Source organism: Lontra canadensis, unplaced genomic scaffold (genome assembly GCF_010015895.1).
Source record: "Lontra canadensis isolate GAN:19392208 unplaced genomic scaffold, GSC_riverotter_1.0 scaffold25, whole genome shotgun sequence".
Lineage (NCBI taxonomy): Eukaryota > Metazoa > Chordata > Mammalia > Carnivora > Mustelidae > Lontra > Lontra canadensis.
Window position 1 is genome coordinate 18,343,148 of NW_022631019.1, and position 25,941 is coordinate 18,369,088.

Genomic DNA, 25,941 nt, shown 5'->3' on the forward strand with positions numbered 1-25,941 from the left:
AATCAAGAGTCAGACTCTTACCTGACTGAGCCACCCAGGCACCCAGTACCGTTTTCTAAGGCTGTGCAGAAGGTCCAAGAATGTCTGGAACTTACAAGGGACAAAGAGAGAAAACTCCTCCAAGGAACTGCTCTCAGAAAAAAGCCATTTGCTCTGGCATTGGGTTGGTTGTGCTTCGAGGCCAGGGAGTCTTAGCACAACACACACCTTGGCCAAGAACTTGGAGGACATCTCAGTTTGCTTGTCTTACTCATCTCTCCTGATGAGTCTCGCCCTCTCTCTCCCCACCCCGCAGCCCTGGCCATTCTCCTTGTGCCCGTGGTAGTTGGAGAGGGAGCTCAGATCCCACAGTTCTGCTCCAAGGCAGTCCTCAGGTTAGAAAGGGTGTTGACTGCTTATGTATCATTTCTGGTGCGAGAGGGAGAATGGTGCATTTGGTTGTTCTCTCTTGCCTTTGAATACAGTTTGCTTGTGTCAGGAATAGTTTGCGCGAGAAAATCTGATCTTGGGGGCCAGGGATCGGGCTTTGGGGGTTTACCCTGGCCGCTTCCCCAGGGAGTGCTGGCTGACGGGGCTGCCTCGGGGACTGCTGCAGGTGCATGGAGAAACTGACATGGAGTGGTCTTACTCTGAGCTGAAATTTTAGAGTGCAGATTATGAAAACCGGACAGTGAGAGGTTCTAACTAAATTAAACATGTTGGAAATAGCTGCTGTCAAATTATCTGGAAGTTATTAAGTGGAAAAAAGAAGTGGTAGAGCCATCATTCTATTTAGTAAGTTTAGCGTCTTTTGTTTTCTGCCTCTGTGGAAAAATGTTTTTGATTCATGTTTGTGTAGCATTGCCTCCAAGCAGGCATGATTTATCACCATTTCTGCCATGCTCCCAGTATTTACGGAACCTGTAGGTTTTACTTGGTTGGCTTTGTTTATGTTAATTTATAATATAGTCTGAGTTTATATTAAACCATTACAGTGATTTAAAACTATAATATTCTGTGGTAATAGAAGCATGATAATTTTATACTTAAACCGGGCTAGGTTGTGACTTGAAAACCATGTTGACTTGGGGTCAAGTTTGTGACTTGAAAACCAGTTTTTGAGAAACAAGGTATCAATGAATTTAAGGCAGTGGTTTACCTAATAGGTGCTCAAAGAAGATAATTATATTGTATGGATAAATAAATTATAAAGTACACAAATTATTTGGGGCAGGGAGTCCACGTTAGAAACATTTTTATGTTGAGTACTGAGCGTTTATTCTAACAAAACAGGGATTTCTAGTTAGGCAGTTGGAAAGTTTCCTCCCTAGAATTTAGAAGGAACTACTGTAAAACTCTGTGTCAGATTCTGAGTCAGTGCCCCTGCTGGCACATGATGAATTGAGATTTCCAGCTAAGGGGATTAGGGGTGGATTCCCTGAAGGGGATGTGCTCTGAGGAAAAGGAACTATATTCTTTAAATGTTACTCACGCTATCATTTAGAAACTAGCCTTTGACAGCTAGTGTGGGCGTTCAGTCTTTGCAAATCTCTGAGACCTTTTTCCTAGCCAACCAGGACTCTCAGGACTAGAACAAGTTTTAGTTTCTCTTTTATGGGACGAATGACAGCTCTTCTGTCTCCTAAGGTACATATTGCCTCTCTGGGTAGAGCGTTGTTAACAGGTTGGACAAAGAAACACAGAATAATGAACTGGAAAAGACTGTTGCCCTTACTACTCCCTCCTCTCAAACCCTCACCCTCGAGCTGGTGTTAGAGACTGACTCCTGCAGGAGCAGGACAGGGCACAGGCACGAGGGTGGCAGGCCAGGGGTGCCATCATTTCCAGTCACTTCTGCACGTGGCCCCTGGGAGTCTGGGAGCACATACCCTTCCAGTGGGACAGCCAGTCGTCACCATGGGGAATGGCTGGCCTAGTGGTGCTAAATCTTCTGAGATTTTGAAGAGATGCCAAAGATAGGTATCTATGTCAAATCTCCCAGTTATAAAGTCGAGGAGGGTCAAACAAAACATGTTTCTGGGCCAGACTGACTGACCAGTTTTGGAAGCTCTGCATCTGACCCTTCCTGTTACTCTTGTATTTTGTTCCCTCTTACCCCCTGGCCCCACCAATCAAAACTTGACTCCTAGAGGAAGGACTTTTCTATTAGGACTATATCTAATAGGACTATTTCTATTAGGAAATATCTGGTAAATCCCACGAACTAATCTGCTGTGCATTATTAATGGGGCCTTTTTGCCTTCTCCTTTCCTTCAGTTCGTGGCATTCCTGGAAAACATGCACCTGTGGATGATGTCCCCTACCCCAGTCAGAGACCACTCCCTATCTAGTTGAATGCTCACACCTGACTATGAGGCTTTCAGAGCACATAGAAGGAGAAAGGACAGCAAGCCGTGTGATGAGAAGGGTGGTTTGGGTGTCTGGTATTCCTTAGGCCATACACTATGGAGAGCTGCTTAGCCCTCCTGTGCCTAGGACTGGTGACTTCTTCCACACCAAGATGTTCCTCTGCTGTGTTCTTGGAGCATAAAATACACCAAAGTTCGGGACCTAGATGCCGGTTATTCCGACTTCACAGGCCAGCTGGTTTAGAATCTGACCTCCCAGCACCATCCCTTATGATGTGTATATGTCGTGAAGCCTGATGTCAGAACGATGCCTGCTCTCCCCTTTGCAGAGGGAACCGAACCAGGGCAATAAATTGTAGCTCTGGAGTCTAGATTTAGAAAAACTATTATTTTTTTAAAAGATTTTATTTATTTATTTGACAGAGATCACAAGTAGGCAGAGAGGCAGGCAGAGAGAGAGGGGGAAGCAGGCTCCCCCTGAGCAGAGAGCCCAATGCGGGGCTCGATCCCAGGACCCTGGGACCGTGACCTGAGCCGAAGGCAGAGGCTTAACCCACGAGCCACCCAGGTGTCCCGAAAAACTATTATTTTGATAGGAACTGATGAATAGGAAGTAGTTGATATAGATTCAGGAAGTGAGGCATTCTCTATTCCAGAAGGTTAAATTCCCCCTTTTCTGGAGTGACCTAAAAAGTTTATAAAGTAAAAGAGTTGGACTTTCCCTAAAGCTTTCAGGTTATTCTGAAACTAAGCAATGACATGGACAAATCCAAGAGTAACAGTGAACATTGAAAAGCCATAGAAAGCAGATTAACAGCCTTCTCTTTTGCTTTATTTTTTTTTTTTTGAAAGTTTTTATTTAAATTCCAGTTAGTTAACATACAGTGTAGTATTAGTTTCAGGTATACAGCAAAGCGATTAAACACATCCATGCAGGACCCGGTACTCACCATGACTAGTGCACTCCTTGTCCCCATCACCTATTCAGCCCATCCCCCCAACCCCCTTCCCCCTGGTAACCAGCAGTTCTCTTTAGTTAAGAGTCTGAGTCTTGGTTTGTCCCTTTCTCATCCCCCAACTTTGCTCATTTGTTTTGTTTCTTGAATTCCGCATATGAGTGAAATCATTTGGTATATGTCCTCTGATTTATTTTGCTTAGCATAGTATTTTCTGACTCCATCCATGTGGTTGCAAATGGCAAGATTTCATTCTTTTTTTTTTAAAGATTTTATTTTTATTCATTTGACAGAGAGAGAGATAGAGATCACAAGTAGGCAGAGAGGCAGGCAGACAGAGGGGGACTCAAGCTCACCGCCGAGCAGAGAGCCCAATGCGGGGCTCGATCCCAGGACCCTGAGATCATGACCTGAGCTGAAGGCAGAGGCTTAACCCACTGAGCCACCCAGGCGCCCCGCAAGATTTCATTCTTTTTGTGGCGGAGTAATATTCCATTGGGGATATTATAATCACATTCATCAATCCATTCGTCAATCAGTGGACACATGGGGTGTTTCCATAATTTGGCTATTGTAGATGATGCTGCTGTAAACATCAGGATGCGTGTATCCCTTTGAATTAGTATTGTTTTGCTCTTTGGGTGAATACCTAGTAGTGCAGTTGCTGGGTCATAGTGTAGTTCCAAATTTAACTTTTGAGAACCTCCATACCGTTCTCCAGAGTGGTTACACCAGTTTGTCTTCCCACCAACAGTGCAAGAGGGTTCTCCTTTCTCTACCTCCTTGCCAGCTCCTGGTTGTTTCTTGTATTGTTGATTTTAGCCATTCTGACAGGTAGGAGGTGATATGTCATTATAGCCTCGTCTTTTAAAATACCTTTTCTCCCAATTATAAAATAATAAAATGTTTCAAAAAGTTCTATATGTTGATTATATCCAATTTTTTAACATCTTAATTTTATTCTTTTCATTGTTCCAAGATTCATTGTTTATGCACCACACCCAGTGCTCCACGAAATACGTGCCCTCCTTAATACCCACCACTAGGCTTACCCAACCCCCAGCCTCCTCCTCCCCTCCGTAACCCTCACTTTGTTTCTCAGAGTCCACAGTCTCTCATAGTTTGTCTCCCCCTCTGCTTTACCCCCATTCACTTTTCCTTTCCTTCTCCTAACATGGAGGGTATTAGGAGAAGGAGTATATCCAATTTTGAAGATCAAGAAGAGATAGTCACTATCTTATTATATATCCTGCCAGTCTTTTTTCTCTTACACATTCTTTTTACAAATGGAGCTCATACTATGTATAATGTTTTATTTATTTATTTATTTATTTTAAATTTATTGACATATATTATTTGTTTTAGAGGTACAGGTCTGTGAATCATTAGTTTTACACAGTTCACGCCACTCACCATAGTACATACCCTTCCCGATGTACATCACCCAACCAGCCTATCCTTCCTCCCCAACCTCCCAGCAACCCTGTTCGTTTCCTAAGATTAAGAGTCTCTTACAGTTTGTCTCCCTCCCTGGTCCCATCTTGTTTCATTTTTTTCCCTTCCCTTCCCCCCACGACCCCCTGCCCTGCCTCTCAAATTCCTCATATCAGAGAGATCATATGATAATTGTCTTTCTCTGATTGACTTCTTTCGCTCAGTGTAATACCCTCTAGTTCCTTCCATGTCATTGCAAATGGCAAGATTTCATTTTTTGATGGCTGTGTAGTATTCCATTATATATATATATATATATATATATATATCACATTTTTTTATCCATATGTATAATGATTTGTAACTTGTCTTTTTCACTGACTATATCACGAGCATTCTCCTGTGTCATCAAATATTCTTCCTTATTGGTTTCTTAATGGTTGTCTGTCAGTCAGACACATGAATATACAATTAGCCAGTCTTCTGTTGAATATTTAAGTGTCTCCGATTTCTTTCTTACTAGAAATAATGCAGCAGCAAGCACACTGTTAAGTAAGTCTTTGTGTGTGTCTCCAGGTCCCTAATGAGTGTCAGGGAGTGGGACACTGCATCAACAGATATAAACATTTTAAAGACTTTTGATACAAATGATCAAATCTGACCACATCCTTTAAGGATCTTATTAAAAATACTAGTCATAGCACTCATAGCTTTATTTTTGAAGGATTTGAAGAAGTCAGTTTCCCTATTTCCCTATATGACCAGTTATGTGAATGCCTCTAGGATTCCTTTCCTCTTGTTGCATTCTTGATGAAAATGAATGTGTTTACCATTTGTGTCTGACAGATTAGGAAGCAGAGACCTAAGGTACTTTGTCATATGGTTTTACTTAGTAATCATCAAGCTTTTGCTTATTTTTTGATATTTGTGCCTAGTAAGCAATTGTAGTGACCACAGTGAGACCTGAGGCAGCTTCGTTTCACTGTTTCCAAAGATGTGGTCTGTAGGACATGCTGGACCAGCTTCAGGTTAGTGTACGCCTTATTGGAGATGAAATGCATTTGGGTTTTTATGTGCATGTCCCATGCTGCCCTTCCTGCCAGTGAGAATGCCCTGGAAAGGGGAGGGGAGGGAGTTGGTGGAGAGGGTAAATAGTATTTCTTCTGGGGACAGAGCTTTAATGCATGAGCTCAGTGTTCTGCATAGACAACTGTGTGGTCCTAAACAAGTCTTGTCTTGTATGATTAATGTATACCAGGGGATCTCCTAATGGAATTAGGGCCTTACCAAGATGAAGCAGTTGCCCTTCATTCATTCTTTTCATGTTCACCTGCCTTCTTGATAAGCAGACATCCATTTGCCCCTGTCTCCTGTAGCCACTATTAAACAAAGAATCTGGTAGTCTGCTCTAGGTAGACCTGACCCTGTTCTTAGCACTGGGGAGATGGACAAAGAGTGAGGGTTAGAGACAGAGGCCTGTAAGGATTGGAAGAAACTTCAGAAGTACAGTCCCAGCTTCTAATTTTGTAGCACAGTCAGTCCCTGGCTTCAAAGAATGTATAGTGTTTATAGAAATAAGATACATACTCAGGAAAAGATTAAAAACCAAAACAAATTTAAAAACCGCCCAGGGCAGTGGTTTAGTGCCAAACAAGAAGCACCAATAGTAAGGGCTTTCAGATTTCAGAGGGAGAGAAAACTTTGAGCCCTGGAGATCAGCACCTGATGGTGGAGAGTTTGTTTAGTTTTTGTTTTTCTTTTTTAACTGGGCCTTGAAGAGTGCAATTCGAAAATTGGAGGCCATTCTTCCCCCACAGGGTGGTCTAATTAAAGGCAGAAGATGTCTGGAAACAAGGAGTAGGTAATTTTGGCTGGTGCGACGGGTTTGTTAGAAGCATCCATTTTTCAGTCATTTGGCTGTATAATTTGGAGATGATCTCCGAAGCCCCTTTTCTTATAGAGCAAGCAGGGTTGTAAGTTGTATTTTTTTTTTCAAGATTTTATTTATTTACTTATTTGAGAGAGAGAGAGAGAGAACAGAGGAAGAGTAAGAGGGAGAAGCAGACTCATCACTGAGCAGAGAACCCGATGTAGGACTCGATCCCAGGACCCTGGCATCTTGACCTGAGCCAAAGGCAGACGCTTAACCAACTGAACCACCCAGGTGTCCCAGGTTGTATTTTTTTTTTTTAATTGAAGTAGAGCTGAATCACTATGTACTACATAGTAATTCAACAATTACATACATTATGAAATGCTCACTGTGGTAAGTGTATTGTGATATTATTGACTCTATCCCTTATGCTATACTTTTTATCCCCGGGACTTACTTATTTTATGACTGGAAGCATATACCTCTTAATCCCCTTCACCTATTTCACCCTCCCTCTCCCCTTTGGCAACCACCAGTTTGTTCTCTATATTAAGAGTCTGTTTCTCTCTGTTTTGTTTGTTCATTTGTTTTTTTTAGATTACACATATAAGTACAATAATATAGTATTTGTCTTTGGCTTATTTCACTTAGCGTAATACCTTCTGGGTCTATCCATGTTGTTGCAAATGGCAAGATTTCATTCTTTTTTTTTTTTTTTTAAATGGCCGGTCGGTGTTCCATTGTGTATATATACACCCTATACCTTTACGTTTTATCTCTTGGTAGACATTTAGGTTGCTTCCATATCTCGGCTATTGTAAATAGCACTGCAGTAAACATAGGGTGCATATATCTTTTCAAATTAGTGTTTTCGTTTTGTTCGGATAAATACTTGAAGTGGAATTACTGGATCCTATGGTACTTCTGTGGTTAGTGTTTTGAGGAGCCTCCATCCTGTTTTCCGGAGCGGCTGCACCAGTTCACGCTCCCAGCCACAGTGCCTATGCGTTCCCTGTTCTCCACATCCTTGCTGACGCTTGTTACTTCCAGTTCTGTGTTGTCTTGCAGAGCCATAGCCTCTCTGTCACTAGCTCTTTAGGGTTCAGAGATAACCAGCAGAGCCGAGGCTCCTCGCCTTTCTGATGGGGTCAGACCAGCAGCCCTAGAAACATACACTTCGGTGGTTTTCTGGAGTGGGTATAGAGTGTGACTCATTGCGGATCTGGGAAACCTAGTCATCCCTAGGTGGAGTCCTGGCTGAAAAAAAGCTCTCCTTTTCTGCAGGACTTACTTCCTAGGGAAATTTACTGCCCCCAAAGCCTTATAGTTCTCTGAGCTCATAAAGCCTCAGGATTTCTTAAACCCTGAAGTTATTGGCAATACCCATTGGAGACTTTTACACCTTCAGTGAAGTCACAGTACCATGGGCTGTAATTCCAGTAATTCACAGAAGATAAGGATTACAGACATTTAGACACAAATACCTCCCTACCTTTTCAGATACTTAAAACAATACCCCTTTCAACTAAAAGCTGACACTTGAATACTGTACTTTGTTTTACTACAGGCGTATGTACTTCAAGATACTCAAGGATATTTTTCCTCCTTAGCCCGCCTGGAAGGCTACTGTTTGAGCCTCATTCTTCTGGTCAGCTAGGAGATCACCCCTTATTAAAATGTAAAGTAATGTAAATTTAATGTAAATGTAAAATAATTATCAGGCAGTCAGTCATATGACAGGTTACCCTCTTTGAGTGGGTTGAGGGAGAAGGTGAGCTAGAGTTCGGGTTTGGAGCAGGTAAGAGGGATCCTCACCTTGGCGGGTAATTGGGCTTTGAAGGCTGCCTGCCCATCGGAGTGCCACTCTGAATAAGGGCTGCTCCTCGAGCCCACCTCCTGCTGTGAGTGAGGCAGTCTGGGGGTCAGAGGTCACTTCACAGGTTACAAGTTGGGTGCTGTATTTTTTTTTTTTTAAGATTTTATTTATTTATTTGACAGAGATCATAAGTAGGCAGAGAGGCAGGCAGAGAGAGAGGAGGAAGCAGGCTCCCTGCTGAGCAGAGAGCCCAATGCGGGGCTCCATCCCAGGACCCTGAGATCATGACCCGAGCCAAAGGCAGAGGCTTTAACCCACTGAGCCACCCAGGTGCCCCTGGGTGCTGTCTTTTAAAATTATTAATAAAAGTGGCTTGGAAAGGTGTCTGGACCTAATAGGTAACATTTGGGGTTGGTTAGAGCCTTGGGTTGTCTAATTGGGCACCAGTGGACATGTTTGTTAGGCACTTGGACTCCAGCTTTGCCAGGGGCCCTGTCTGCATCCCAAGCGGTAACAGCATCGGGCAAACTTTGCGAAGGTGCAAACTGGGGCCACGGGAGTTGGGCAAGCAGGAAGTGCATTGACTTCCTGCCTGAGACTTACCAAAGTTTGTTAAGATCTCTCTGGCCCAATTTCTTTTCTTTCCTTTTCTTTCTGGGGGGATGAGATTGCACTTCTTTTGGAGTAAAGTTCCCTTTTATATCTTAATCTTTTGTGTAGGGAAGAGAGTAGGATTTAGGTCTGCTAAAAACGGTCTCAGCTTGTGGATGCATTTGCTTTCCTCCTTCCTTTTTTATTTACAGAAATAGGTTCTAAGGGTTATAAACTGTTACACGTGTGCCTCATTTTCTTGCTGACCACTCGCTTCTCATTCAGATTACAGCTATTGACATTTTAATAAAATCACATGAATGCATTTGAAGATTTTGCGTTAACCTCTAACACCATTTAATCAGTACTTCTTGGTGCTTCACAAACATTTTATCTAGGAAGTATTGACCTTCAGCACCAAAGGGTTAAGTACACCATTAAGACAAGTAGTAGTTATTGGTCTAATAAATGTCCCTGGCACTTTGGCTTGGTTCAGTTCAAGTTCCTAATTCACATAATTCTTTTTTAAAACTTGCGTACATTTTTCTGTTGAGCATCTGCAAAAATTGAATATATCTTAGAAAATAGGATTGTAGGAGCGCCTGGGTGGCTCAGTGGGTTAAAGCCTCTGCCTTCGGCTCAGGTCATGATCCCAGGGTCCTGGGATCGAGCCCCGCATCGCATCGGGCTCTCTGCTCAGCGGGGAGCCTGCTTCCTACTCTCTCTCTGCCTGCCTCTCTGCCTACTTGTGATGTCTGTCAAATTAAAAAAAAGAAAAAGAAAAAGAAAATAGGATTGTATAGTGCATCCATACAGTGGAATATTATGCAGCAGTTAAATCGCTTATGAAAATTTTCTGGGGGGCGCCTGGTTGGCTCAGTCAGTAGTAGAGCAAGCGGCTCTTGATCTGAGTCCTGAGTTCAAGCCCCACATTGGGCATGGAGCCTACTTAAGAAAACAAAACAAAACAAAAAACAGAACAGATCAATTTCTGATGATGTGGAAAGGTGCAGGCGAGATGCAGAGTGCATATATGGTGCTGTCTCATCAATATTAAAAAATACTGACATGTTTGAAGAAAGAGAAAGAAGACATGTGCAGGACAGAAGCGTACCAAAGTGCTTCTGTCTGGTTGAGAGCATTAAGGATTACTGACATTTTTATTCTGTATTTTTACTTTTCTGTTGTTGTATGCAGTGTTTAACCTGGACTCCATGTCACTTTTGCAATAAAAAATAGATCTAATAAGGGATTATAAATCATTTTACCACCTACCTCAGTTAAGATTTAAAATGGGTTAAATTAACAAGCAAGGTTAAATTAATGCTTTTTCTGAGAGACAATACATAATGGCCCCTTTTACGTTTTAAAAATTCCTGAGAGTTTTCCATTTAGCACTCGAAGTTATCTTGTTGTGTGTCACCATGCAGTGTTTCCCCCAGTCTCTTCAATTGGGAATGCTGATGTTCGCTCACAGGTCTGCCGCAGCTGTTTGGAGAACAGTAATTCCGAGTCTTACAAAATTGGTGGCAGTTTTGAAAATCCTGAAGCGTTTTGATTTTACTTCTCTGTTTTGTGAAATTAAGTTATTTTATTTTAAAAATAAACTTTTTTTGTTGAAGTATAACACACATTCACCAAAGGGCACAAACCTTAGGGATTTTCGTAACCCTGGTAACCACGTCATTCCATTTTTGCTGTATTGTCTTTGACAAAATCTCACAATTCTACGTAAGAAAATATATATATATATTTTAGATTTTTATTTATTTATTTGACAGACAGAGATTACAAGTAGGGAGAGGCAGGCAGAAAGAGAGAGGAGGAAGCAGGCTCCCTGCGGAGCAGAGAGCCCGATGTGGGGCTTGATTCCAGGACTCTGGGATCATGACCTGAGCCGAAGGCAGAGGCTTTAACCCACTGAGCCACCCAGGCACCCCAGAAAATATATTTTTGTTTAGGGTTCTGTGGTTTCCAGAAGTTACACTCAAAGTATTTTGTATTTTTTTGTTCTCGTAAGTGCATTAAGTCTTTGAGTTTTTACCTTTTTCAAGGAGCTCTAAATTTTCATTCAGAATATTGTCATTATCCTTAGTTCAGGGTAGGAAAATGGGCCCTTAGAGATTAAAGGTGCAAAATAATAACTGCAAAATTATTGCCATCCAGCCTCTGCAGATCTCATTCCCATCTGCGACAGCGCTTTGCCCCAGTCGGCTGGTTGTGTGGAACTTGATTCCTGGGCCTCGGCGTATGATACAGCTTAGGTTGCTAATCTGAAGAAGCAGATCAGCAGCTGGCCGTAAGTGTGTCAGGCCTAGAAACCCTAGACTGAACCGGGAGGAACTCTAGAGGTCATTAGCCTACAATGGGGAAACTGAGTCCTGGAAGGTTACATGCCTTGCCCAGGGTCACGGACTTGGCATCAGGTGTGAATCTAGAATCCTGGTCCTAAACCCCATGCTAAGCCCCTATTCTCTTCTTGAAACTCACCCTTTCTACTAGAAATGCAATCCTCAGACTGAAACTGACTTCTCCAGAAAGATGAATAACCTAACACGTTTTTCAACCCATCTGCTTAATGGGGATAACCTGACAGCATCGACCTGTTTTGGAAGATATCCCTTGGGTTACTTCGGGTGAACGAGGGATGGTGTGGGGATGATATAAATGCCAGTCTGTAATTGTTCAGAGCACTGCTGGGAGCACATTCAAGTGGGATAACCCTGGCTAAAGGGAAAGTGTGGCGTGATGTTGACTTGTGACCCTTCCCTGGGGAGTGAGCTATGTCAGGAGACGAGGCCATGCTTCTGGAAAACCAGGTCTCTCGTCTGTTCCTGGACATTGGACAGGGGGACAGGCTACGATGCCTGGGAAAGGACCATCAATGTGTTATGACTTTCTGTTTTTGAGATCTTGTTTCAGTTGACTAAAGGTAGATGGGTAAATAAAGCCGCTCTTTGGTTTTCCAAGGGAGGCCAGGCAACATATATTTAGTAAGTGTTGTTCACTGTGGTGGGCCCTGGGGACTTGGTGCTTAATAAAACATGTCTGTAAGGTCTTAAGTCTGTGGCCCTGGCAGTTCCAAGGAGAGGTCACCACTGCCTGCCAGAAGTCTCAGTTCTGTTGGTATATTGGATTCGCGACATGCATAAGGGTCTCTTCAGAGCAGACTGACTTTTGCCTGCGTTTTCGTTTGTCAGAAAGCATAAATCCTCAGGCCCACCAGCCGCCATCCTTGGCCTGACCTTCAGTGTTCTCCACAGTCCCATCCTCCAGACCCATTCTACCCTTTCTCACTCTGTTCCCAGAGTACACATTTCCTCAGAGGCCAGACTGATTGTTCCGTCCCCAAATATCTGTGGCTTTTGAGCTTTTGAGCATGTTTTCCCCTTGTTTAGAATGGCCCCTCCTCCCCTTCTTCTTCAAATCCTGCCCAGCCTTCCAGGCCCAACCTAATTCCCACCTTCTCTTGTCAGAACTCCTGTGGCACTTCTCGTCCATCCCCAGCTATGGATGACATGGCCACGGCTCAGCCTGCTGGAGAAGAGGGTGGGCTCTGGGGCCCGTGTCACCTGGGGCTGGAGCCTTTCCCCAGTCTAGACCTCTTCATGTGTAAGAGTGGGAATAACAAACTTTTAGCCTACGGTTGTGCTGACTAAATGAGTTCATACCAGTAAAGCCTGTGGAACAAACAGTGTGTAGCACCTAAGTTCTCATTAAGTACGTTGTTACTCTTTCTCACGTGTATTTAACCCAGCCTTCCTTGTGCTGCTGTCTCACCTCTAAAAATCGTCACTTGTTGGCCTCTAGTGACATTACAAAGCCCTCTGATGAAGAGAGTCTGGGTTTTATACTTTCTGTTGACTCTCTTCAGGCCCACCTGCGCATGTGATAGCTCCCCAAAATGTGTCACTTAAAATAAAGCTGTTACTATACTAAGAGAAAACAGATGGAACAGAGGTTAAGGAACTAGAGAGAAAAGATGGGCTTCAGCTCACGGGCGGAATTGTCTTATGATTCTCAGAGCGCGTCATTTGTTCCTGTTCGCACTGTTGTTGAGCCGAATGAGCTCCTCCGTCACAGTCACTGGAAGTGTGAACATCACGTAGCAAGGATGCTAGCAATTTCAGAGGTTGCCTGAGACACTCTTCTTCTCTGGGCCCAAGGTGGAAGGGAATCTTGAGAGGGTAAATTCTGGTGTATCAGAATCATCTCAGAGCCGGTGGGGCATGAGCTGACCGTTACTGATACATCTCCCTTCCGGGGGTTGGGGGGGAGCAGGGTGGCATAGGAAATTCACTGTGTGTGTGTGTGTGTGTGTGTGTTGGGGGACCCAAGCCTTTGGCCACCCTCTCTCTGCCTTCCCTTCCTCCTTTATTGGCAGCTCAGGAGTTCACCAGCACCTGGGTGTCCATGCTCACAGCCTGCGGAGGAAACAGGTTACTCTCTGGCCGTGGGAAGGGGTGGGGGGCCAGGCAGAAGGAAGTGCGCAGTGGAAAGCCAGTTGCAGACAGGAGTCTGGCCGTTGGCAGGAGCTGCCCAGGGGGTCTTCGGCCGCTGCCCGCCACCCCCCAACCCAATCCCAGGAAGTCTGGGACGTCAGCCAGGGTCTCCCGCAGAGCCCTGTGGGTGCCCCTTCCCTGATGAAAATGCCCCATTTCTCCTTCTCCTAGGCTGGAACAAGACATTAAAAAGTTAAAGGCTGACCTGCAGGCCAGCAGGCAAGTGGAACAGGAGCTCCGCAGTCAGATCAGCTCCCTGTCCAGCGCCGAGCGGGGCGTCCGCTCCGAGATGGGCCAGCTCCGGCAGGAGAACGAGCTGCTGCAGAACAAGTACGTGCGCCCGGCGGCTGCGGCCGCCAGCCCGGCCGCCTCGCCGTCCCTGTGGTTCCAGGGCCTGGAGCAAAAGCGGTGCGATGGCGAGGGGACCTGGCCGCAGGGCTGTGAAATGAAATGTTGAAAATATTTAAGGTAGCAGCAGATGCGCAGCATGTTACAAAGCCTGTGAAAACTTGTCTCATCCCAACAGCACAGTTTACTGATGTTATCGTTCTTTCCTTTCATGTAATAAGTTCTTCTCTCAGTTTAAAATAGTCATTGAGCTTCTGTGATACTGTAAGTAAAGTTGACAGAAGTTGTTCTGCCACGATTTGAAAATCCTGCTCCTTTGAATCAGTTTCCAGAGGAACAGACTCTTATTTACTTTGATATCTGGAACCCCAAAAAAATGACCCTGAATTTTGATTTCATTTGAAGAGGCAAGCAAAAAACCAGCTCTTCTGTGTGAATTTGTTTATACTTCCCATTGATTCATCCTGGAATTACTTCTTAACTCAGTATTGATCTGTCCCCCTTTTTTTTTTTTTTTTTTAAATCTCTCGGCAGTGTGTGCCTGGGGTAATGATTACTATCATAGGCTCTGGGCTTCCCCCATTGAAAGAGGAGTCCTTCGACATTCTGGAGGAACAAAGCTCAAAGCCAGAGGCTTATAAGCACGTAACTTCTCCGTTGCTTCTGACCCATATACGAAGACGCTGATAGACTGAGATGAACTCACCCTGTACTGACGCAGAATGCTGGGGGTGGGAGTAGGCAGGGAAGGGAATACGGCTGAAATCTCTTTGTGAAATTAAGCACCCTCTGACTAACTCCAGGGTCTGTTTTGGGATACTTGGAGAAAACAGCTCACAGCTGGAAAAGGAAAGGCCACAGCAGGGCCGCAGCATAACTAGATTCAGGCAAAAAAAAAAAACAAAAAAACCCTTCCCTCTTCCACCCTTTACCTCGGCTTTCATGGGGCTGGTTCCATTGGTAGTTCTTTGATCAATGAAAGTTCTCTCAAGGTGCTTTGGGGCACAACTAGAATTAGTGGTACAGCTGTATTTTTCTCTGATAGAAACTTGTTTTATCCCTTTTTTCTGGATTGCCTTTTGTAGATCGCTTCCCATAGCAGGGCAAAGGCTGGGTCTTATTCTGTATCTTGTTAGGCTGCTCTTGTTAAAGAATAACGACAATATGTTTTTCCCCGGGCACTCTGGAAGCTGACTTTTATGATTTGCTGTTCAAAAGAGGAGCCACGTTTCCCCAGAGTTTCTAGTGGGCATTTCTAATGATGAAACTCTGTATGATAATCGTTTCCATATAGATTACATAATGCTGTGCAAATGAAGCAAAAAGACAAACAAAATATCAGCCAGTTGGAGAAAAAGCTAAAAGCTGAGCAGGAAGCCCGAAGTTTTGTAGAAAAACAATTAATGGAGGAGAAAAAAAGGAAGAAGTTGGAAGAAGCTACTGCTGCCCGGGCCGTTGCATTTGCTGCCGCGTCTAGGTATGTCCATGATGCCCCCCCCCCCCCCCCCCCCCCCCGCCCCCCCCCCCCCCCCACCCACCCCCCCCTCCCCCCCCCCGCCCCCTGCCCCGCACCTCCCTGCTCTGCATCCGAGGTGGATGAGGTGCTCTGCATCTGCCTTGCACCAAGACCGGCATGAGAGTATGAGGCCTCAGGCAGGGTTGAAACAGAACCATCAGGCAATGAGAGGTTGCCACCAAGTGTTATTTCCTGACTAGCTAAGCCCCATCTGTGCAACTTGCGTGGTCTTATAACAGCTTCATCTCTCAGCGACCTCATCTAGGAGGTGGGATGAGGGCGGCACCATGCCTCTCACACCCAGGAGGCAAAGTGCTGCTCATCAAAGGGTTTCTGGTCACTTTCTGTGTGGCCAACAACTTCTAAACACTGGAGAGACTCCAGTCTGGAATGTCATTCCCTTTCTGTGTCATTACTCTCTACTCTCAGGTGTATGTGTTTCTGAAGTTTTTAATCTTAAAATAGAAGAAAGGAAAATCTTGGTTGCCTAAGTCCTTTTTACTGACTGACTGCTCCCATCTTGGTTGGGTATCAGCAAACTGTCACATGAGCTGGAAAAGATGGGAAAAAACCCCAAAACATAAGTCACTGTTAGATGCCATTGAATTTGTGGAGTGTTGGGAATTGGGCATTACTTCTGTACTATTGAAAAGTATGCAAGTATTTCCAGAAACTGAATTCCAGCAAGAAGGGAAGATCTTTAAGAGCCTTTTGGCATTGTGGGGGGGGGGGGGGGGCTTCTATTTCACTTTAGGGATTTTTTTCTTTTTTTTGACTAGTGAAGTCCATCTGTGTGGTGGGGGGTCAGTTATGGGCTTACAGGTGGCGAGTGAGGGTACATTATTATTGATCTCATTTTGTAAAAAAGATTTTATTCATTTATTTGACACAGAGAGAGAGAGAGAGATCACAAGTAGGCAGAGAGGCAGGCAGAGAAAGAGGGGGAAGCAGGCTCCCTGCTGAGCAGAGAGCCCGATGCGGGGCTTGATCCCAGGACCCTGAGATCATGACTTGAGCCGAAGGCAGAGGCTTTAACCCACTGAGCCACCCAGGCATCCTGTTGATTTCATTTAAAAATTTTTTTAAAAACTTATTTGACAGATCGAGATCACGAAGCGACAGAGAAGCAAGCAGAGGTGAGGGGGGAAGCAGGCTCCCTGCTGAGCAGAGAATCGGATGTGGGCCTCCATCCCAGACCCTAAGATCATGACCAAAGGCAGAGGCTTAACCCACTAAGCCACCCAAGCGCCCCTCATTTTAAATTTTTATCATAATTTGTATCAATAGAATTATACTGTAATTCTTCCTTAAGTTTTCCTTTTTTGTATGTGGCATGTCAAAAACCTTCTTTTGGGTTCTGGCATTTGTAGAAGAACCGTTGCATCGTCATTCCACGTCTAAGGAGAGAACAGCCAGAAAGAACCCTTTCCTCCCCTGTGCTCCTGCTACCCCCGCCAACTGTAGTGCACATGGCTGAGCTCACTTGGCCAATCAGCATCCAGACATACTCACAGGACACGCCACTAGCCTGCCTAGGATGCGGGGGTTTGGTTTGTTCGTAAGGAGGCCTCTGTACAAAGCAGACGTTTCTGAAGCACTTACACTTGCGGGAGATTTTTCTGAACAGTCATCTGATGCAGCCTGTACTGTCTTTCGTTCATCCAGCACCTCCTACCCTGACAAAAAGTCCACTGAGGAGGTTATGACAGCTCCTTAGCCGTATTGTTCAGTATTTTACGCCTGATCATCAGTACATGGGTTTCAGTCTCTTCCCTGACTCTCTTTGCTTCCAGTTAGGCGTACTTGCTTCGGTCTTATTTGTCGATGGTCCTGGTTTACCTTCACTTAGGTAGAGGCTGTTTTTATTCTCAAGCAAATCTCAAGGTGTAGGTCTCTCACTGGACCTTCCTTTTTGGTAGGCGGAGGACACCTCCTTTCTCCCTCTGGCTGTTGCTGAAACTTAAGTGGTTAGTCAGCTCTGGACTGGCTGTTGCCGTCACGTTTTTTAGTTTGTTCTTCCTGCAGCCCTGAGAAGCAACCCATTGCTCTGGCAACTTCATGACTCAAGAAGGGTGAACTTTTCAAGGCATAGACCCTCGCGGGGGAGAATTATTTTAGCTCACTGCCCCCTGCTGGAGATAGTCCACATCCAGTTCTTGCTTGCTCACCTCAGGGGGCACTGTCTCAGGTCATGTAGCCTGGGGGAAAGCTTCCTGCATTGCGAAGCTGGAAAGCCTAGTTCTTATCCCTGGAGTGCTGTGACCTAGCAGCTAGGTGAGGTTGGACTGGTGTTATAAATGCCTGGTCTTAGTTTTCTTATCTGGAAAATGGGACAATACATCCTACGCTTGCAAAGAAGGTAGAAATGGTAAAGTGCTTCATTTGGTGCCTGGTTCATAGTAGATACCAATTAATTATTTTAGATCATTATTGAAATTCTCAAGGAACAGAGAATGAGCAGACTGAGCCAAAACCTAAAACCTGACAGACTCTGGAGTATAAGAGAAATATCACTCTTGCAGCATAAGTAAACCGCTAGTCTTTTAAATCCCTTTCTTTCCTTCTCTTCTTTTCTAAAAGGGGGGAGTGCACCGAAACCTTACGGAATCGGATCAGAGAATTAGAAGCAGAGGGCAAGAAGCTCACGATGGACATGAAGGTGAAAGAAGACCAGATCAGAGAACTAGAACTGAAAGTTCAGGTATGGGGAGCATGAAAGACTTTCTCCTACTTGGGTTCTTCTATGTTATTTGTGTACCCAGTGCTGCAATGTGGAGATGGTGCCTTTTTGTTTTTTGAAGATTTTATTTTATTTGTTTGAGAGAGTGAGCATGAGTGCCAGAGGGAGAGGGAGAAGCAGACTCCCTGCTGAGCAGGGAGCCAGACATGGGGCTCGATCCCAGGACCCCAGGATCATGACCTGAGCTGAAGGCAGATGCTTAGCCCACTGAGCCACCCAGGCACCTCGACATGTTGCCTTTTGATAATTGGCCAAATCCCACTGCGTCTCAAAATCTCTATGACAGAAAGAAGCTCTAGCCTTGTCCAGCTCATTCAAGTCATATTTAATTAGCCAGATTCTAATACAACTAGAAATATTGACTGTCTTTTGGCATAGTTTATACCAGAATTTGACCTACTGTAGATTCATTTCCCTTTTTCAGGTTATAGGCTAGATTAGTGTGCTTTGGAGCTTTTGCACCGCTTCTTAGCCCTAACCCTCTGTGCATTGCCAGGGAATTGACCATTCTGAATGGCTCTCAGCCTTGTAGATTGCAGTTCTGAGCAGTGCATGATGGGGAAAGCTGCCAGTGCTGTGGACACAACCAGTTTTCTGGGCAGTGTGTACCTTAGCCAGGTATTTGGACTTGGTTTTCCAAAGGGACCCTCGAAAGTAATATCATATACCGTGAAGTTACAGTAATTTGAATCACGTGGAACTGCTACAAAATTGTGGGCAAGTTGGTGGCATAGGATAGATGCCCTAGAGACAGAGCATAAAGTCTCCAGTAAAAACAGCACAAATGGTTGGAAACAGTGAGGACTAGTCAGAAAAAGGCTTCAGAACAGTTAGATAACTAGAAAAAAAAATAAAATTAAAAGCTCGTCTCTCGGGGCACCTGGGTGGCTCAGTCAGTTAAGTGTCTGCCTTCAGCTCAGGTCATGATCCTGGGGTCCTGGGATTGAGCCCCACATCGGGCTCCTTACTCAGCAGGGTGTCTGCTTCTCCCTCTCCTTCCTGCTCATGCTCTCTCGCTATCCTTCTCTCTCTCTCTCTCTCTCTCAAAATAAATAAGTAAATCTTAAAAAAAAAAAAAAAAGCTCATCTCATACTATACAAAAAGAAATTTCAGATGGAGTTGAATACAGGCAGAAAAGAGAAGCATTTTGTTTTAAACTAGAATTTGATCTTGAAACCGGGAAAGATTTTCTAAACAAAAAAATGGAAAAAATCATAAAGCCAAAAAAAGAGAGAGAGAGAGAGAAAATCCGTTGCAGAGAGTATAGATATTACAACAAATATAAGGAATTAGTACTCTTGATATGTAGGTAACTCACAAAATTTGTCAAGTAAAACTCTGATATTTGGAAAAATGGGTAAAGGATATGAATGAATAATTCACAGAGGAAAAATAAATGGCTGAGAAGAATGTAAGAATATATTCTCCTCAATTGCCAAAGACCTGTAGATTAACAGTAGGTATCATTTATCTCCTGTGAAATTTATTTCCTCTTTTTTAATCGCAATATATTTGGCACACAATGTTACATTAGTTGCAAGTGTAAGACATAGTAATTCCACAACTCTGTATGTCATGCCGTGCCCCATGCAAATGTAGCTACTAGCTGCCATCTGTCACCACCATGATGTTACAGCACCATTGACTCTGTGCCCTATCCTGTACCTTGTATTCCCTTGACTTACTTATTCCGTAACTGGAAGCCTGTACCTCCCACACCCCCTCACCCACCTCGCCCACCCCACCAGTTCTCTTATCTATGGGTCTGTTTCTGCTTTTGTTTGTTCCTTTGTTTTGTTTTGTAGATTTCTCGTATCAGTGAAATCAGGTATTTGTTTTTCTCTGTCTGGCTTATTTCAGTTAGCATAGTATCTTCCAGGTCCTTCCATGTTGTCACAAATGGCAAGATCTTACTCTTTTTTATGGCTGAGTAATATTCTTTGTGTGTGTGCGTGTGCGCATCTTGTTTATCCATTCATCTCTCAGTGGGCAGTTAGGTTGCTTCCATAACTCAGTTATGGTAAATAATGTTGCAGTAAACATAGGGGAGCATATCTCTTTTGGAATTAGTGTTTTTGTTTTCTTTGGGTAAATACCCAGTAGTGGAATTACTAGATCATACAGTATTTCTACTTTTAATTTTTTGAGGCGCCTCCATGGCTGCACGAGTTTGCATTCCCACCAGTAGTACACAAGGCTTCCCTTTCCTCCACATCTTCGCCAACACTTGTTATTTCTTGTCTTTTTTTTTTCCTTGTCTTTTTGATAATTGCTATCCTAACAGGAGTGAAATGATTTTGTGGTTTTGATTTGCATTTTTCTGGATTATTGTTATTGAATATCTTTTCATATGTTGGCCATTTTATGTCTTCTCTGGGAAAATGTCTGTTCAGATCCTCTGCCCATTTTTAGTAAGATTATTTGATTTTTTGGTGTTGGGTTGTAGAAGTTCTTTATATATTTTGGATATTAACCCCTTGCAGAATATATCATTTGCAAATATCTTCGATTCAGTAGGTTTACCTTTCTGTTTTGCAAAAGCTTTTTTATTTTGGTGTTGTCCCAGTAGCTTCTTTTGCTTTTGTTTCCCTTATCTTTTGTGAAATTAGCAAAGACTTTTTAAATAATAACATCAGCCTGGGTGAGGATGAATGAAACAGGCCTCATAATCGCTGGAGGAGGTATAACTTTCCGGAAAAGTTCATAAACTTTTTAAGTGTTTCCTGTTTTACAATTCCTGCTTAAGATAAATATTTAAAAATCTCATCATTGATTGATATACAAAGATGTTCATCATAGTGGTATGTAAGTGAAAAAAACCCAACCTTAACAAAGGGAGATTTGTTTCAGAAATTATGATACATATAAGTAGGAATATTATACAGTCATTAAAAATTACATTTCCAAAGAAGAGTTGAGATTATATAAGTTTTTAAAAAACTGTATACAAAACTACATATAATATGATTTCATTTATGCTAATACATACACATATGCTTATAAAATACTAAAGGGAAATAAATACCAAGTTTTTCACAGTGTCCAAACATTAAGTGATTTTCATTTTCTTCCTTGAACTTTAGTATATTTCTAAATTCTCTGGAGTATGTTTGGATTTCTGTCTTAAAATGAAAAAATTAAAATACCTATATAGATACACATGTATTTTACTATATATTAAGTATGTTATATATTAAAATACATATCTATATTAAATATTATTAAATACATTACTTAGTAAATATATAATATGTTAGCTGTTATATATAATATATATGAAATAAATATACAAAATGTATATTAAATATACATTAATATATATTATATATATACACACACACACACGTGTGTGTGTGTGTGTGTGTGTGTGTATGGGCTTCATTACCAGATGTTTTAAGTGGGCTTATTCTGCAGTATGTCCTGCCAAAATAATGAACACTTTTATAATTTTTAGTGCAGGTTGAGAGTAGAGTTTTGGCAAATTGGATTGCAGCACTACAGCAACATTTGCAACTGGCAGCAAGGAAAAAGTTCTTTGTGGTTCTTCTGAATTAGGCTTATAAGAAGGTATTTTATTTGGAGACAGTCTATTGTTATTAGAAACAGCCCAATATAGTCAAATGTATCTACTAAAATATTTTTGTATGTCATATCATCATATAAATACATCTTGCACTCCGAGTGGTGAGGTCTTAAGCCATGAAACATCAGGATTCTGTATTCTAGGGGGCCAGGTCAGTAATAGCGGGATTCTATTTGTGATTTCAGGCTAATTTGTAGACATCGATGCCAAAACTATCTTGTAACATCTTGCTGCTTTGATGATGTTGATAGGAGCTTCGGAAGTATAAGGAAAACGAGAAGGATACTGAGGTGTTAATGTCAGCCCTGTCGGCCATGCAAGATAAAACACAACACCTGGAAAACAGTCTGAGTGCAGAGACGAGAATCAAGCTGGACCTGTTCTCTGCACTGGGGGACGCGAAGCGACAGCTCGAGATCGCGCAAGGTAGGAGAGCCCCGGGCCCCGGTGAAGTGAGATGGCTGCGCACACGCAAGGACGCAGAGAGCAGAGGTCCCTTAGAGCTTGGGGGCATTCAGTTTTCTTCTTGAGCGGTTTGAGAGGGGCCCAACATTGACATCTAAGAATCATCACATTAATTCATTCTGCAGACGTATTTTGAGGTGAGAATATGTCAGGTGTGGGGCATTCAGAGAGCACTATGAGCTCAAGGAGCCCACGGTGCTGTTGAAGAGACAGAGAGCTGCAGAGCCATCGAAAGGTGCTGATGCAGTGATAGGTGTAAGGCTGTGGGAACAGGGAGGCAGGGACCGCGCCTGGGTGGATGTTCGAGAGGGCTGCTTCCCAGTGGAACCGAACTCTGAGCCAGGTTTTGACTGATGAGCAGGGGTCAGCCCAGTGAAGATGCAGTGTAGAGGAGTGAGGGGCAGAGAACCACGGAGACAGAAGAAACAGCTTGGACCAGGCCAGGGAAGCCAGGAGGGCTGATGTGTTCGAGCCGCAGCGGGTTCTACGTGGTTACAAAGCAGGGAGCTGTGGCAGCAGCTTCTGGGGAGCTGGCTATTCACTCAGCAGGTATTTCCTGAGGCCTCCTGTATGCCAGGTGCCCCGAGGCTCCCCGAGGGGCAGGCAGCCACAAGCAAGCACAGAGCGGAGCAGATGCTGGTGCGGGCGGGGAAGGAAGCGAAGCGGTGTCAGGCAGGATGCGCGGGTGTGTCCCCGTGGGGACATGGGTTCCACGTGGTGGTCGTGGAAGATCCTTTGAATAGGGAGCATCTGAGCAGAGGCTCAAAGCAAGAGTGAAGTGAGCCCGGTCAGTCTGCAGGGAGAAGGAGCATGGGCGGCAGCCGGTGGGGCTGCAGCCGGAGGGATGGGCGGAGTTGTTGGAGTCAACAAGCCAAGACTGGCAAGAACCACGTTCTGCCAGACTTTGTAACCCATGGGAGGAACTTTGGGCTTTACTCTGAGTGGCACAGAAAGCTTTGGAAAGTTTCTGAACAGAGGCATGACAGAGTCTGGTGAAAAGCAATTTCAGTTTTGTCCAAGAAGTTGATTATCCAGTAATAAATTACTGAAACAGATTTTTGAACAATTGGACTTAGGAAAAGAATATTTCAGCAGGTACTTAAAGAGTATTTCAGGGGCACCTAGGTGGCTCACTGGGTGAAACCTCTGCCTTTGGCTCAGGTCATGATCCCAGGGTCTTAGGATCGAGCCCTGAATCAGGCTCTCTGATCAGTGGGGAGCCTGCTTCCCTTCCTTTCTCTCTGCCTGCCTCTCTGCCTACTTGTAATCTCTGTCTGTCAGATGAATAAATAAAATCTAAAAAATTAAAAAAAAAAGAGCATTTGAAGCATTGTGCTAGAAGCTAAAGGGGAGACAAAGATGAACAAGACGCGGTCTAGTGGAAGGATCTACTAGGGCAGTGGTGCTCAAAGTTTTTGGTCTTAGGGACCCCTTTACTCTTAAAGTTATCGAGTGCCCTAAGGAGATTTTTTTTCAAGTGGGTTATATCTATCAGTATTTACCTATTAGAAATTGAAACTTTAAAACGAGTATTAATTTATCTTTAAAATAACATAATAAACATATAACTTGTTAACATATTTTTATAAAAAATAACTATTTCCTAAAACCAAAAAAAATTTTGAGAAAAATGGCATTGTTTTACATTGAGCAGACCTCTTTAATTTCTGGCTCAGTAGAAGATACTTCAGTTCTCATCTCTGTTTCTGTGTTCAGTCTGTTGTAATTTTACTTGCATGTTATTTTGGAAGACTCCACTTACCCCCAGGAGGGAATGTGTGTGAAGAAGTCAAATGATGTGTTAGTATTTTCACAAAGATGGTTTGGACCCTGCGAACCCTGTGAGAATTACTGCACTTGGGCAAGCCAAGCAAAAAGGCCTGCTGCCTTTAGGTAGAGGTAGAGGGCTTGAAAGGCCAGAGCAGAGATCAGGGGTGGCTTCATAAGGGAGGGGACATGGAATGGGCCTTGAAGGATGAGTTCTGAGAACGGAGAGTAGCAGGGAAGAACGTTGCCACCGAGGGAATCATGTAAGCCAAGGCAAGAAAAGCTGAGAATGTCCAGGTGAGCAGACCAGTGGCCCCAGCTGGAGGACGTGGGAGATTGGGAGAACCATAAATGAAGCCGTCCTGGAGATTATATTCCCGAGATCCTCAGGAGGAAGGGGGTGGTGTGTTCTGCCATTTTGGCATTTTGGCATGGCAACGCGAAAGGTAGATTGGAAGGTGAGATTGCATGGACGCAGAGGGGCCTGTGAGGAAGCGGGCACTGTCTTTCATCTAAGAGGTGAGGGATGTGGGAGGGGGGAGGGGATGGTGCAGGCAGGGAGTGAAGGAAAATGGAGGTGCCCAAGGGGTAGGAGAGGATAAAGTTCCCAGGAGCGAAGGAAAAAGAGCAGGACAGATTTGAAGGATGAGAAGAGAGAATGAGTTTGGTTGGAGATGTTCTGATTGGCAGTGGCTTCCTGACTGCCTGGTGGAAGTGGGAATTTGCCATCTAAACCCCAGAGAGAGGTCCAAACCCCAGGAAGGGTGGGGGGTGATATAGAAGTTGTGAGAAGCAAACGGAGCCATAGGAGTGGCTTGGGACAGTGCAGGGGGCAGAGCAAGAAGAAAGCAGGCTGAGGGTCTGGCGGAGAAAGCATTCTAAAAGAATCATTTAAAAAGAAGGTGTCTGGAATTCTGCTTTCAAGCTGAACTTCTGACCATACACTGGCTTTTTTGCCCTCCTGGCTCGGCTTGCTGTGAAGTAGCCACCCCTCTCTACCTTGGCTTTGTCCTGGCCTCTGGAGGGAAGGAGCACCTGGTCTCCTTTCTAGCCGCCGGGAGTCCGGCTCACCAGCACAGCCCGCGCTTCCTTGTCAGCCCAGGAATTCTGTAAAGCGACAAAAAAGCAAAGAGAATTGCCTTTTCCAAAAGCTCTGGGAATGTTTGTATGTTGCTGATTTAAAAAAATCAAACTTAAATCTGCCTGGAAAAAAAAAGAGTGGCTCACGTAATCACGTATCAGATGCTATTAGGTATTTTATTTATCTGAGGCTTATTTTGTTCAAAGGAAGGGAGGCTGTCTGATGCGAACTTGAAGCGGAGGGGACATGAAGGGAGGGAGCAGCTCCTTTCTAGGGCTCTTCTCTACTTCCTCCACTGTCAAGCTCAGAATATTCTAATAAGGACCCAACTTTGTAATTCAAATCAAACCCCTTGTTGCTTTTCTGCTTCCTCCCTTCAATATCATTTGCTTCACCCCAGTTCCAAAATGACTTTCATCTCCCCTACATCCTTTTTAAAAACATGCCACCGTGCTCTTTTACCATTTCAGATCCGTGGTCATCTTCCGTGGGACTCAAAATGAGTGCAACTCAAATGCAACCTCTCTTTTATTTAAATTTCCAAGGGGCTACTCCTAAGTGTCCTTCCCTGAGTAGACCAGGGAACTTCAAAGCATGATGGAAATTACACGGTCTTTGGAATACGGGTGCGGGGTTTAAATCTTGCTCTGCCTCTTAATAACTGGCTCTTGGCAAGATATGGAACTTGCAGAGCCTCAGCTTTCTACTGGGCTGGGCACTAGGGATCTAGCCGTGAGTAAAGATGTAAACACAGTTCCCGCCCTCATGGAGCTCATAGGCCACCAGAGAGATGACGGACGCCAGTCATCTCCACGTGAATAGTTACAAGACACGGAAGAAGGCCATAGGAGTAAAGATTCTGGAGCAAGACTGCGTAGACTTGGGTCCTGGCTCTGTCATTCAGCCTCTCTCTGCTTCAG

General features: G+C 44.0%; 1 protein-coding gene across 1 annotated transcript in view; it reads left to right on the forward strand.

Annotated features, from left to right (window-relative positions):
- The window catches only part of MACO1 (macoilin 1), a 62,805-nt gene that overhangs the window by 34,591 nt on the left and 2,273 nt on the right, over positions 1 to 25,941 (forward strand). Inside the window, exons 7-10 of the mRNA XM_032863801.1 lie at positions 13,692 to 13,850; positions 15,163 to 15,345; positions 17,965 to 18,085; positions 21,960 to 22,134. Coding sequence (XP_032719692.1) covers positions 13,692 to 13,850; positions 15,163 to 15,345; positions 17,965 to 18,085; positions 21,960 to 22,134 — 638 coding nt within the window. The remainder of the gene's footprint in view (positions 1 to 13,691; positions 13,851 to 15,162; positions 15,346 to 17,964; positions 18,086 to 21,959; positions 22,135 to 25,941) is intronic.